The sequence below is a fragment of the Plectropomus leopardus genome, chromosome 8, assembly GCF_008729295.1.
Source record: "Plectropomus leopardus isolate mb chromosome 8, YSFRI_Pleo_2.0, whole genome shotgun sequence".
Classification (NCBI taxonomy): domain Eukaryota; kingdom Metazoa; phylum Chordata; class Actinopteri; order Perciformes; family Serranidae; genus Plectropomus; species Plectropomus leopardus.
This window is the reverse complement of record NC_056470.1, coordinates 17,055,911-17,070,276: the sequence shown is the minus strand read 5'-3', so window position 1 is coordinate 17,070,276 and position 14,366 is coordinate 17,055,911. Positions and strand designations below refer to the sequence as shown.

General features: G+C 40.5%; 1 protein-coding gene across 1 annotated transcript; it reads left to right on the top strand.

The window, feature by feature from the left end:
• Positions 1-645: 645 nt before the first annotated feature.
• On the top strand, positions 646-14,046 carry rnd1b (Rho family GTPase 1b). Its single transcript, XM_042491894.1, has 5 exons — positions 646-874; positions 1,407-1,494; positions 9,996-10,105; positions 10,292-10,426; positions 11,216-14,046. Exons 1-5 carry the CDS (start codon positions 755-757, stop codon positions 11,459-11,461), a joined length of 699 nt encoding a protein of 232 aa, XP_042347828.1. The 5' UTR covers positions 646-754; the 3' UTR covers positions 11,462-14,046.
• Positions 14,047-14,366: the final 320 nt, after the last annotated feature.

Sequence of the window (14,366 nt, the reverse complement as noted above, 5' to 3'; positions counted from 1 at the left end):
CAAAACACGAGTCTTCAGTGACTGACTGGCTATTTTATTTTATAAACCCTAAAAACTAAAGGTAAAGCCATTTTGCATTGGAGAAGGAGTTAAAATGACTTGTTCATAATAATGTATTTAGTTTTCAGGGAAACGTGGGAGTGGAGTTTCAAGGGAGATGAGAAAGTTTATTATGTAATTTGTTTGTTTGCAATGATTCAACATGTTTTTATGTACCATTGTCAAGTTTGCTGTTTCCACCCAGGGCCACTTTGGAAATGTGCGTTTTTAGTTATGCTTTTATGTGCTATTCTCTAGGATTTTTTTTTATCATGATACTCTTTTGAGTCTTTGTGCTTTTAAATTCCTTATAAAAATCTAATCAAAAACCATAAATACATGGTCTAACTATTGACCTTCTCTTTTGAAATAGTGCACATTATTCTGAACAAAATATTTAACAAAACCCAAGTTTATAACGCAGCTGTTCTGTTATCCTTGACAAAACAACTCGTCTGTACTCTCTGAGAGCATCAGTGACTGCGTGCAGCACAGGGATGTTAGAAAGCCTGTGGAATGGCGAGCTCCTATTGGCTGCTGCTCGCTTGAATAAAGAGCCGCAGTGGCAAATTCAATCAGATCAACTGCGAGCTTCCTCCGAGAGCCACGCACCAGGACGCTCCACCACACTGGGACCGTTTCTGGGTTTTTCCTCTTCTTGTTTTGTTTTTTTCTCCACATTTTCAGCGACGAACCCTGGATCATCATTAGCACCATGAAGGAAAGGAGAAATACACAGCCGCTGGTGGTGAGATGTAAACTGGTTCTTGTGGGAGATGTTCAATGCGGAAAAACGGCGATGTTGCAAGTTCTGGCGAAGGATTGTTATCCAGAGGTATGCTTTTAATGTGGTTCTTATAAAATGCATTTAACGTGTGTGCAGGAGGCTGCTCTCTATTTATATTGATAATCAGAATGTGAAGTCTTTTAAATGATTAAAATGATGAACGTGTCAGAGAAAAGCGGTGCGCATGTTGCAGACAATCTGTTTTCATGCGCATTTTCTTCCAAAAATCGTCCTCTTCGTGTGTTTTAATGTGTTTACCGCAATACTTTTAGATGCTTTTTTAAAAAACGCACAATGAATGAAAATGTAGGCTATATATATAGAATTTTTTTTTATGTTTGCTTCATGTTCTTTTGGCCTGCATATTTCTTGCAGCTGCAGTGATTCACGTGATTGATCGATCCGAAATTCATTCAAACTGAGAAAAGGAAACAAAAATCTTATTCTAAGGCTTAATGTTTTATTAAACCCTCAATGCGTGTTTTCGTGTTGCACTAATTAGCCAGATAAATTCCATTACCTGTAACTGACTGACTGACACCTCCCCACTAATGGCACCATGTTGCTAATTGCTCTCCAGACCTACGTGCCCACGGTATTTGAAAACTACACAGCCTGTCTGGAGCTGGAGGAGCAGCGAGTGGAGCTCAGTCTGTGGGACACTTCAGGTAACTCATCACCTTTTTCTTGTATTTATCTGGCTGATCATGGCCTGCCATTCTGCCTGCAGCACTGAGGGGGAATACAAGGCAATGCGCTGCGAATGTAATGAGCGTCTGTCTTAGAAAGCAGAGCTGTGTCTTGGAAAGGTCCTCTGGATGGATGTTCTTCTTTTCGGAGCAAGAAATGTAATTGTCATAATCATGGAATGTAGAGGGTATCATGTTAGTGGTGTTTTACCATTTACAACCTGGTTCAGTTTTCTTGCGTTGCATTCAGATGCCTCTCACAAGCTATTTAACCCCTTGAAACCCGAGGAAAAAGAAAAATTAGTAAAAGTAAAAGAAAATGAACTGATTTTTTTTTAAGGGGGTTAAATAGCTTGTGAATATTTATAGTCATTATAATTATATAAAGAAAAAATAAACTATATACTTGTAAATGAGCATAAATAAAAACATTTCTGCACTTATAATAAGGCATTTTATTGTTTGTTTTTGCTTTTTACTTTTCTTTTTTTGCTTATTTTTTGTGACTTTTTACTAGCCTAATTTCTTGCTATTTTTTGGGCCCTGTGTTGTTAAGTTTCCCATTGCTCCTTGTGTATTTGAAAGAAATTGAACCAATTTGCTCAGGTTTCAAATGGTTGATTACATAAAGGCTAAAATGCAGGCCTCATACTCTTTGTTTTCATCCATCATTGAACCAAATATATGCACTTGTTGAGCTGCAGCTTCTCCATCTTCAATATTGGAATTGCAGCTGATTTAGTTTCCTCTTATATCATCTGATGCATTTTTTTGCATGTGGCAGGATAAAAGATTCACAGATCTACAAGTCTGTGCCAAAATGTTTCACTAGAAACTCGGCAGAGAGACGGGGATTATTCCGCTTCACTTGTTGTTATTGCTGACTTTGTGCATCATATGTTCATTTACACTAAGCGTGGAAAAGAGGGTCAATGTGTCAGTGTGGATCTCCCGGGGGATCTGCTGTTAGTTGTGTGTTGACCTGAATACCGCGAACACGGGTCTGCAGCACCTGTTTGATTGCCTTCATGCTCACTGCACAATGGTTCCTCTCTCCACTCGTGCTGGATGTAATCGCAGGCTCACTAGGTCACCGCAAGTTGGCTCGTGTGTGTTTTTGTGTGTCTGCGTTCAACAAATCCTTTATGTAACAGACCCACTTGCGTGAGATGATGCAGTATTTACTCTCAGTTTTCCCCCGATGTTATCCAAAAGCAGCAACGGGGGAAAAAGAAGAGAGTGTAATTCCCTCCCCAGACCAAATCCTGCTTTTTAATCCCAGACTGTGGACCTTTGGTACGGCCAGCAGGAGTGGGCCCGGTGCCGGGGGATGATGGGCACACAGAGAGACATCCTGTTGGGCAGGAAGGTTTTCTGGAGCAGACAGACAGGAGGCAGCTCAGAAACTCTGGTGACCTGCATTTGCCTCCATATGCTGCTCTGGGTCACCCACAGAACAGCATGATGCAGAGGATTAAGACTCTGAATAGGTCCACTGGGCCACCCCTTCTGACCGACCCACGAGTCTGAGTCGGATGCTTTCTCTTTCTTTCTTAATTCTTTCTTGCTTGCTTTCTTTGTTTGTTGGATTGTGTTTTTGTTTCTTCTTCATCCTTTTACTTGTTTCTGTTCTCATTTACACTGTTTTCCTGTCGATTTTGTTTCCAATCTTTTCTTCCCTCTGTTAACTGTTTTCTTTGTTGTTTCCTCGTTATCCATTCACAATCCAAAATTGCACCAGTTAGTTTCTAGCTAATTTGCATCACAAGGAACAATGAACGTATTCAATAAGAAACATACCAGGCAATACAGCGAGGATAGCAGTGGTGTGAGATTTTCAGGGTACTACAAATGCCTCAGAAAATACATTAGTTGCCATTATTATAGTGAAATGTATTGCACAATAATTTTCATTGCTATATTACCAGTTATCATGTCTACATATGACGCGCTGAGTATCGTCCTGTGTTTGCTGTTGACGTTGCGGGACACCCTCTCAGTTTAAGCCTGTTAAATATATTATGTCCATTTTCACATAAAACGTACAGTCTCTGCTTATTAGATGCATACAGTCTTTTTCAAAATAAACTTACAACATTGGTAAGACACCTCATGTTTATATATGAAGGTCAGTTTCTCTGTCCAATTGCTTTTTTTTTTCTTCAAAACTGCAGATAAGCAGATATACACAGTATGATAAACATAATAATAAAAATATTCATACCACAGTATGAAACCGTTTTACTGCTGCACTCTAACTCCAACAAAACATGTATAGCATATCTGCTTTACAGACAATTAGAAATTATCAGATTGAATAGGCCACAAGTGGTAAAGCAGAAAGTTATTTGTGGTGATGTTAATATTTTTATTTGCAGCCAGCTTTAGGTTTGATTTAAAGACTGAATTTTCACTCTCTCGTTCTACTGAGAGGAGAACTTACATCAGCCCCTCCTCCCCATCAGTTGTTCTTGATGACTCTCATGTATCTCATGTCAGACTCCTGGTGATGGATGACAGGCATCTGTTGGTTACACTGTACAGTTTCTTTTCCTCACTGTAATTTCCTTTAATTGCATGGAGTTGTGCCGCTGCAGCCCCGCCACACTGAGAGGGTCTCCTCATTATCCTGACTCCCCCTCATTGATTGGACTGACCTCATCACTGGCTCCACATGGCAGGCAGCTCCTTCTTCGAGCCCAGCCATGGATTTACAGACTAAAATCAATCCCCCAGTTTTAATCAGCCCGGTCCGATCGGACATGCAGGGGGGAGAGTGAAAGAGAGGAACGGCGTCCAGTAGCTGTAACTCATGAATAGTGGATAATGAATCTTGTTATGGTGTTAGTGGGTGATTTATTTCAGGTTGAATGGTCTTGCTGATAAAGCTTTAGAGTGTTAGAAGATACTGTATATGTAATCATTTTATTATATGAGTAATGAATGCAATTGATTTCTAATGAACCCAATATCCATTTGAGCTGATGAAACAATCTGTTTGATTGTAACAGAGAGGCTTTGTTAACAGACAATAATCATGTTAATGGAAATATATCCGTAATTTTTAACAGCCACTCAGCTTTTAGTCATTTTTAGGGTTCAGTCTGTTTTACAGCTGCAACTACTGATTGTTTTAACCACTGATCAATCAGTCTATGTTTGTGATTGGTGCTGGCACGATATACGATTTTCCCTACATGAATCCATGAGTCCAAAGAATTCATAATAACTAATATTATCATGATACCTACAGCAAATCCGGAAAGAAAAGTAATAATAAGGCTATCAGTTACATTCATCTTTGACTTTGTTTATCGTGAGTGTTGTCTCTGTTGTGATAAATGAAATACACCCAAAATATGACTGTAGGGAGAAGGAGACAAAGCACGAATGTAAAACAAAGGTATTTTTACATCATAAGTTACTTAAATGACTAACCAGTGCATCAAATCACTGGACGTTTCAGGGCTAGATTAGTTTTTGCAGTGAAAATGCATCATTTTACAGTAATAGTGTACCTAGCAGGCTGGGTTTCTTGATTGGTATTAGCAATATTATTTTAACTATACCAACAATTTCAGTCCTGTTTTCTATAAATTACATTTATATACAACCAATATGAAACAGCAAATCCACTTTGAGAGAAACGTAATGCCAGGCATATTATATTTTCTCTTAATATAGTGAGGAAATGTTGCTAGTCTAATTTATGTATCTTGCAAGTCATAAAAATGTTGATACTGAACATATCAGCAAATTTGACTGAAAATGTATTTCTGTTGTTTATGCCAAAATAGGCAATCTTGTAATACAATATCCACTTGCACAGTATTATTTTTTAATAGCTTTGTTAGTAACATTTAACCAAAGTCACAATCTTTCTTCGACCTTAATCAATGTTGCCTTAATCTAAGACAGGAGTCTGGACACGAATATGAAGTTCTGGCCTCTCGGCCTTACACTTTGTACGCCCAAGATCCTCCCCAACCACCTCCTCCCAAAGCCAACGCAGTCCATTAATGTAGTGTTTCATTACCTGAAAGAAACATAATCCAAGCAGCGATTACGTTGCTGCAACAACAAGCAGTTTAGTCGCGTACAAACGTGACTTGTAGGAGACAGGGTTGACAGTTTTTGCCTCTGAGGTTCTGACTACGTTAGAGATTATAAACAGGATACACTTTTAATGTAATGCATATCAAGGCTGCACTTAAATTTTTTTAAACCATCTATGTTTTGAGTCGACTTCCAAAGAGCAGAGTGTGATGAGCTTTGACAGTGTCAAGTTACAAAGAAAAGCTTGTTAACAGCTCAGACGTGGTGATGCTCAGGAACAAAGAGCCGACCTCTCTCTTCCTGCAGGGGGTCTTTGGCTCCGATTCTGACTGACTCTGGCATGTGAAACCAGGGAACAACTGTCTGACGCAATGTAGAGTGTTTTTTGGCCTGGCTGTGAAGTCCGTAGTTATCGGCTGCAGCAGCAGCTCCCAGTCGGCTGAGTGTGGGTGGAGGGGCCGGGCTACACTCATCCCCAAATCTGTGAGTCATCCCATCACTGGATCATTAATCTGTCTGACCCCTGCATTCTCACTGTAGGAGAGGAGTGTGCTAATGATGAAGACGGGCTATGTCGCTCAGTTAATTTAGCACACATGCACAAAAATACACTCCTGTACACACCGAAAAAGCACATCCTCCCCTCCCCCACCTGTACGCTCCAACATGAGGCCTGTCGTCTCGGCCTGCGAAGCCTACTCCGGCTCTGGCCCAATTTTCACCTCGACACATAGCTCTGGGCGCCGCACCATCAAGACGGATGGAGTGGAGCTCAGCTGCAGGAATTTGGTTATGCTCTTTTCTTTTCCCTCCATTCCCCAGTTAGTGAGCCTCACTCTCCATGTTTCATGCCTCAGAAACTCTCCATCTGTTGTCGAGGCATGCTGTTGAGAAAAAGGAAGAAAGGGAACATTTGGAGCATGCTAAGGCTCTGCATGTATATTGATCTATCCAAGCCATTCTTTGGGTCGTTGCAATGGAGGGAAGAGAGGGAAAGAGACAGAGACTGGTGCTCTGTGATATCAGACTGCAGGGGGTGAAGGATTAATGGCATAGGAGGGCTCTTTGTGATCTCCCTCAGTCGGCTACACTCCTGCTTTCCTTCCTCTCTGCCTCCTGGCTTTTTCTTGCCACAATAGAAAAAGCTATTTCTTCCAGGATTAGAAACTGGGTCCTGGAGTGTCGGGAGAGTGCTGCCAAGGCTGCTACTGTACCCAAACAGCATGCTGCAGAGCTTCAAACACTAATATTTACACATTCATATCTTTTTTTATTTTATTCCTTTGAAGATAGGATAAATACGCCCACTGAATCATGAATCCTTTGTCCAAAATAAAAGATAATATTGATTTCTGTGTTAAAAAAAAAACATCCTAGATGTCCCCTCCATCTCCCCTTCCTCTTGACAGGGTAACTAATTTGTCAGCTTTAATTGCAAAGGCTCTTGGACCCCATGTGTAGCTTTCCATTGATTGCTGCATTTAGATCAGTGGCCATTTAATGCGGAATCACACCCAGGTTCCCCAGTTCTGTGATAACCCTTTGAGGGAGATTGAGGAGATTTATAGAGCGCCCTGACTCTCCCATGAGACATCCCCCACCACCACCATTACACACACACACACACACACACACACACAGAGAGAGAGAGAGAGAGAGAGAGAGAGAGTCTTGTTTAATCAACCTAGTGGTGCTAATTGTTCTGATTTTAATGTGTCAGTCAGCAAACACAAAGTTGTCTCACAGATGAGCGAGGTTTTTCTTCTCCATCCCTTGATTTAAATGGTGTTTGGGCAATAACATAATTTGCATTCACAAGGTGGCAACATCTTTCCCTTTTTGTAAAAACACTGTAAATCATTAACTTCAATCAGACAGTTTTAGTTAATTTGCTACTTAAGAGTAGAACAAAGTCTTTTTTCTGTCCAAAAGGCATTGAAAAATGAGTTTTAATACAACAAGCGTGTCCCTTTGTTCCTTTGCTGCGATGTTTACTTTCTTCAGGACATTGAGCCCAGAGGAATTTCATAGCAGCTTGTCATTATTCCACTCACAGCGCCCAGCAGCTGGCAAATTCAGTTTTACCCTTTGATAATGTGGAAAATCATTAAGTATTCATGAAACTGATCTGTATGCACACACGCATGTTGTGTGTGCTTTTTTCATATGTTTTCATCTGATGCATTGTTTTCCACACTCTAAATCAATTAGGATGGTTGTGTAATATCTAATGAGTGATTACACACACTGCTTTTGTTTTCTGTGGCTATAAGAGGAACACTGAATCCCTTTTGGGATTCACACGGAGCCTAAAGTAAACATGTTAATCCCATTGAGCTGCTCCTCTTCTGTTTTATCTGATCGCAGACCCCTGGCTGCTGCCAAATTTAAATAGTGAGTCTGCGTGTCATTGTAAGGTGTGGCGTTACCGTGTGGATATGAGTTGTGGTCCCCAACTCTGTTGTGGAGCAGAGGAATGTCCCCAACAGTGGGTGGGTGGGCAGTTTGCGGTGTAAAATGATTGATTGGCAGTTAAAGCAAGCCTTTATGGAGAGGTGGGAGGAATGCCTGATGTAGATGGTGGATTCCAAGGCTGTTGCTGTGGTAACAGAGGGACTGGAGGTATTGCGCGCAGAGCAGAGGATTTTTTGGGGGGTGGGTGGTTTACTTAAGGATTCTGAGCATGAGTGGGAGCGTCTGCCTGCCCTGAGCCCCACCGTTCCACTTGCGTAATCTACTGCAAGAGAAGATCAATGAGGATTTAGTGCTCGATTGTCATCTTCTCTACCTCTGAAATGCCAGCAGAGGATATAGGAGCAGGGAAAAGAGCAGTTGCAGGGACAGCAAAGTGAGGCTCAGCAGGAGAAGCGATGCCGATTGCACATAATCCCTGCAGCTGTATTCTCTCTCTCTGCCTCTGACACTCTGCTGCTCCATCACCCGTTTTGCCCTGACCAGCTGCCTGGTGTCACAGCATTCAATTCCTGACACAATCTCCACCTTAAATGAATTAATTATTTGCTGAAATCATTCATTCTTAGACATTTTACTAAACAAATTTAGCCCAGACCCATCTCTTTGAGACTGGGGCAAATTTTTTTTCATTCATTTTTTTTCATAAACATGGGAAAGGGAATGTAAAAATAATACAGTGAAATAAAAAAAGGAAAAATGCCCTAAAAAATGCTTAAAATTATAATTCTGTAAAGATAATTTTTATATGAAATGAAAATCATTGTAAATATAGTTCTGTGGACACAGCTAATTTTTAAAAAATATATATTTTTGAAAGCCTCATTCACACTGCACGAAAAACCCTGTTTACACCCACCAGTATATGGCTTTTTAATGTAATGAGAATGCATACAATTAGCATTCACACCTGGGTCAAATGATTCTACAGTAGACATAGGTTTTTATCACCGCTGGCTCCGATTGATGGGAACACATCACCCGGGTGAACACGCTAATTTCAGCTTCTTAACTGGCAAGATGCAATGATTCGTCTTCACTAATTACTGTCCGTCTCCTTCTAAGCAGCTAAAACACTGATCCAAATACATCTGCACCGAGTTTGAAAGATAAACTGTATATGTAAGAGATATATAAAGAGAAGAAACCACTGAAAAGTTTTCAAAGACCTTCCTGCTGCTGTCTACTGTTTACCTTACATTGCAAGGACATACTTACAATACAACACACACACCATTATTTTGCAGGTTTAATTGTGTTTCGAACACCTGCGTGCACACACTACTTGTGGTGGGAAAGAGGTATACATATCTACTAATGTCTTGCTATTTGTGGGACATTTCATACATAATTCTTAATGTCTTTTTCCCATGTTTTGGAAAAAAGTCAAACCAATTTGCTCAGGTTTCAAAGGTTTAAACACTTATGAAAGGTGTCTGAATGTGGCACAAGAAAAGTAATGGCGATCTCAGAACTGGTACTACCTCTCGTTATGGATTAACAGCAAGACAACTCTGTCCCCTCAGTCTACTATTTGACTATACAGAATGGCGAGGCGCAAACATTCCTGCCTTGATCAGGTAGTGTAAAAGGTGCTTATATGCAGGTCTGACCTCAAAGTTTTAAAAAATCAAAAGGCCCATCAAACATTTAGGAACAAAAACTTGTAGAGGAACTTTGAGAACTACAAGATATGTAAACTACAATTGTGCATTTCACCATAAGGATGACAAAAACATTGAGGACTTTTGCCAATATTTCAAAAGGTGGCTGTGCAAGAATCCTCTGAAACGTCACAAATCAGCAATATTCAGCTCTCAACACATTCTCCCTTGAGTGTGATCAAAAGTGTCTGCACTGACATCACTGATGGCACATGAAACAACTTGATATCAGATATGCATGCGTGTGTTTTATTCACATTAATAATTCTCTGTTTTCTGCCCTTCAAGGTTCTCCATACTACGATAATGTGAGGCCTCTCTGCTATAGTGACTCAGATGCAGTTTTGCTGTGTTTTGACATCAGCCGCCCAGACACTGTGGACAGCAGTCTGAAGAAGGTAATGGCTTAATAGTAATAGTTTTTGTGTCACATAGTCACATATTTAAATCAGCCGTTCCTTTAAATATAGCTTGTTTTTGTGATTGTATACCGTAGGACTATGTAATATGCATTTACAAGTCAATATTTACTGTACACTTTGGCAAAATGGATCCAGCGAACCAGCTGTCCTTTGTGTCCACAGTGGAAAACTGAGATCCTGGACTTCTGTCCGAGTACACGGATCCTGCTCATTGGCTGTAAGACCGACCTGCGCACAGATGTCTGCACACTGATGGAGCTGTCCAATCAGAAACAGACTCCCATCACCTATGAGCAGGTGAGACTCAAGAAAAGACTCACAAAGTTTTTTCAGGAATAAAGTAAACACCTGGATTAAAAACATAAACAAACAAACAAACAACGACAAAAAAACATGTATGACCAACACATGCAAAGAGATTCTGTGCAGGATTTTCCTACAGACAATGTAGAGATTCATATAAAAGTAATCACTCTCAATCATCCATTATGACCCACTAGTGTACACAGCTCTTGTTTACTGGCAATGGGGAAAAAAGTCTTACCCCTTTTTTAAAAAAATCATAAATGTGCTAATTTTGTTGGCAAAGAGATAACACCAAATGTATCATTTTGTTGTTCTATTTTATATCAGGGCTGGGCAGTTTAAACAAAAATAAAATTCACAATAATCAGCAGACCTCTTAATGTCAATAAACACTTCACACCTTGAATGTGAATGCACTCTCACTGGAGCTGTTTTTGTCAGCTGGCATCCTCAAGGGTTTCAAAGTCATTTTTGTAATCTGATTTCTTTACTTCTTGAAAACCATCCTAATTTAAATGGCAGATGATAAATCATAAATATCAGTAATTCCCATTTCATTTTTTTTTACGAGGGTCAAAGGGTCACACATATAATGAGTCTTCAACTAGAAGAGTCAGTGATGGCATGCTCCCTCGATTTTTATTTCATAGCTGTTTTATGAGCTTGCAAGGCCATTTCCTCCTGACCTCGACACTACATTGTGACCCTGGTGCAAATTTTAAAAAATGAAAATGTATCAAGGGACATTTCGAACGTCACCCTTCATCACATATATTGCAGGGTTCTGCTATGGCCAAGCAGCTGGGTGCAGAGGCATACCTGGAGTGCTCGGCGTTCACCTCTGAGAAAAGCATCCACAGCGTGTTTCGCACTGCAGCGATGGCCTGCATCAACAAGCTGCAGCCTCTCCCAAAGCCCAGCCCCACCCGCCGCCTCTCCAAAAGACTGCTCCACCTGCCCAGCAAGTCGGATTTGCTCTCGTCCACCTTCAAGAAGGAGAAGGCCAAGAGCTGCTCGGTCATGTGAGTGGAGACCTCCTGGGTTACAGTTCTCACATGCAACCCCCAGCCCCCGTCTCTTTGGTCTCGGGGAAGGGGGGGTGGGCACGATGGTTTTATCAGGGCTACCTGCTGAATCCTTCCCTCACCCCCCCGGAAACCAAACACCCCTCAGAAGAGGTGGACACCTCGCTGTCCACTTGCTCCTGAACCTTTTAGCGCACATCCATCTTTCTCCACTACTGTTTATCCTGCTTTCGAAGAAACAAGGTTTGATCATCGAGCTCTCATTTTTTTTCACCTGTAAACAGTATGCAACTACAATGGTGTTACATCTGTCTGATTTTACTATCTCTAGGCACATGTTGATTTTGTCCAAATTGGAAATGTGCAACGTGTGACGTTTAATCTTGTGATGTAAATGCCTCTCAGACAATTCAATGGATATTTTTCTAAGTACAAAAATAAATCTAGCATGAAACCGACAGGAATTAGCAAAATCCTGTACATCCCTCTTAGTAAGGTGTGTGAGGTGTGAAATAGCTTGTCCCTGGTGTCCCCATTTAGGCCTGTGAAAGCACAGAGATGTAGAGGGAGTAGTGGGACAGACCACAGCAAGAGCTATTACATAGAGAGCTGTTCTCATTGTCTCAGTGTTGATGAGAGCAGGGATAAGAGCTGTGAGCGCAGGCTGCTGTGCAGACAGCAGTCTAGACTATTTCAACCTGCATTGATTGTTGATGCATGGTTGTGTAGCTCTGGAAAGCGGTGCTCCACAAGCTTTCAGTGGACTAAGTGGAGGAGGCTGAAGAGGCTTTGTGTGTACAAAATGACTGCAGAAAAGTGGACACGAAAAAAAAAAATAAAGAGAAGTTTAGTTGGGCTTCCGGTGTCTCTGCTGTCACAGCAGTCTATTTGAAAATACTATTTTGGTGATAGGACAAACACATTTTAATGGATGAGAAAATATGCTTTTGTTGTGACCAGAAGCATAAAAACAGTTCAATGCCGAGCTGTCGAGCGTTATTTATGAAGCTGTGGCTGGTTATTGATGCCAGTCAAAGTGTTATGAGGCATATTTAAAAGCATAGGATAACGCCTACCTAAGTCAGGCCGGGATAATGGGATAAATCTGGTCTGCAGTTTCAAAGATTTGTAGCATTGCGTTGTTGACAGTTTTTCAACAATTCTCAAATGGTATGCAGTTTTGAAAAATGCCTTTCATATCATGTTCCCGGAAGTCATTGAGATTTTTTGACTACTGTAAAATGCCTTTGGATTTCTCTTGTTTGCAACAATCCAATGTAGCACTCCCAACCTGACTCTACTCTTCCAAGAAGTTTTTGTGTTGTACACTCTTGTTTATCTATTGACCTCCAATAAGCAGCATTTACTGTAGGTAATGACAACTATGGAGCAAAAATTGGACCCTTTTTTCTGAGCTTAAATCTTTGGCTTCATGGTTATGTGTTTGTGCAGCATTGATCTCTGTGCTTCTAACCATAAAGCAATAATGATTTAAGTGCTTGTGATGCAAGGTAACCCGTGCGGCAATAAAGATGCAGCTTTGTGATAACTGTCATGCTATAGCTCCACGGACATCCATGTTATAGATTGAACCATCTCTGCTGTACAAAGAGGCTACTGATCTGTGTTTGCCCCTCCTCCTCTGTATAAGTAGCCACTGGTATACAGAAAAACCAATGACAATGTCCTGCTATGAAATAGATAAAGAGTATGTGAATAAGAGGGAGCCATGCTCTTTGAGTTGGAGATGCTAGACTTTGCTGTCAATGTTACATTTAGAACCATAATAAAATGTATTGAGGCGGCAGGACTTAAATCAGCTGCTTGACAGTGAAGTGTGTACTTTTAAAATTGGAAATTTACTTCAAAAGTCTAACAATCATCTTGTAAAAAGGGCTAGTGTGTGGGAAAAACAAGATGTAAGGAGAACAAGTAATCAAAATGCACAGGCTGGCCCTGTTCAAAGAAAGCTATTTTTCCATTCTTTGTTTATTTGGTTGATGTAATTTTTTTTTCTTATTTTTTTCTTTGGTATTTAAGCGCATGATGTGAGTTGTGTTGTTTTGGAAATATCTCTGAGATGGTTGTAGCGTCTTTATGGAGCTGCCCCCCCCGGTAGTCGGAGGAACTTAAAGCTATGATTTGCACAAAGGCTTCCAGTTCATGTTCACACACCAAATTCCTCAGCATTGCCTAGCAACAATTCAGCGTAGGAAACAGAGACTGGCTCTTGGGTTGGTTGTGTGGACAGAGAGGGTTGGCTCACAAGCAGACATCCCCACATCCATTGTTACAGCATCAGTTATGCATTTTTCTTTTCTTTTTTGTTAAAAAAACAAACATTTCTTTATGTTTTTTCTTTGGGTTATGGAGCTGATGCCAGGGCTTCTGATGATGGGATAGATGGACGGCTCACAGACCATGTCAGTTAATATGCAGCCTTCGTGTTGTAGTCAGTGTGTGGTACATTGGTGCAGTCAAACTCCTAAGCATGTCCTATTAAAGTTGTATGATTGTACATACTGTCTCTTGTTTTATAATCATTGTGAGACATCGCAAAGGATGTCACATGAAAATATTGTTGTTGGTGTGAGTATTTATTTGGTGGCATTTTTTTGCCTTTTTGATTGACATGTACATTTGTTTAAAAATCTATTTTGGAATTTGACTTTTTTCCTTTTTTTCTTATCTTTTGTCCTTTTTTTTGCTGTGTTAATAAAGCTTGCCCTGTCTGGCACCCTTGAATGGAATTGTCGTTCTCCTGTCATTTGAAACTTAAGTTTTTAATAAGACTGTCAGAATTAATATATATTATATAATATAATATTCAGGCTCAGACTGGCTGGTCTGGCATTTCAGACAGATGCCAGATAGAGTGGCCCAGGGGGCCATGTAACGCTTATTAA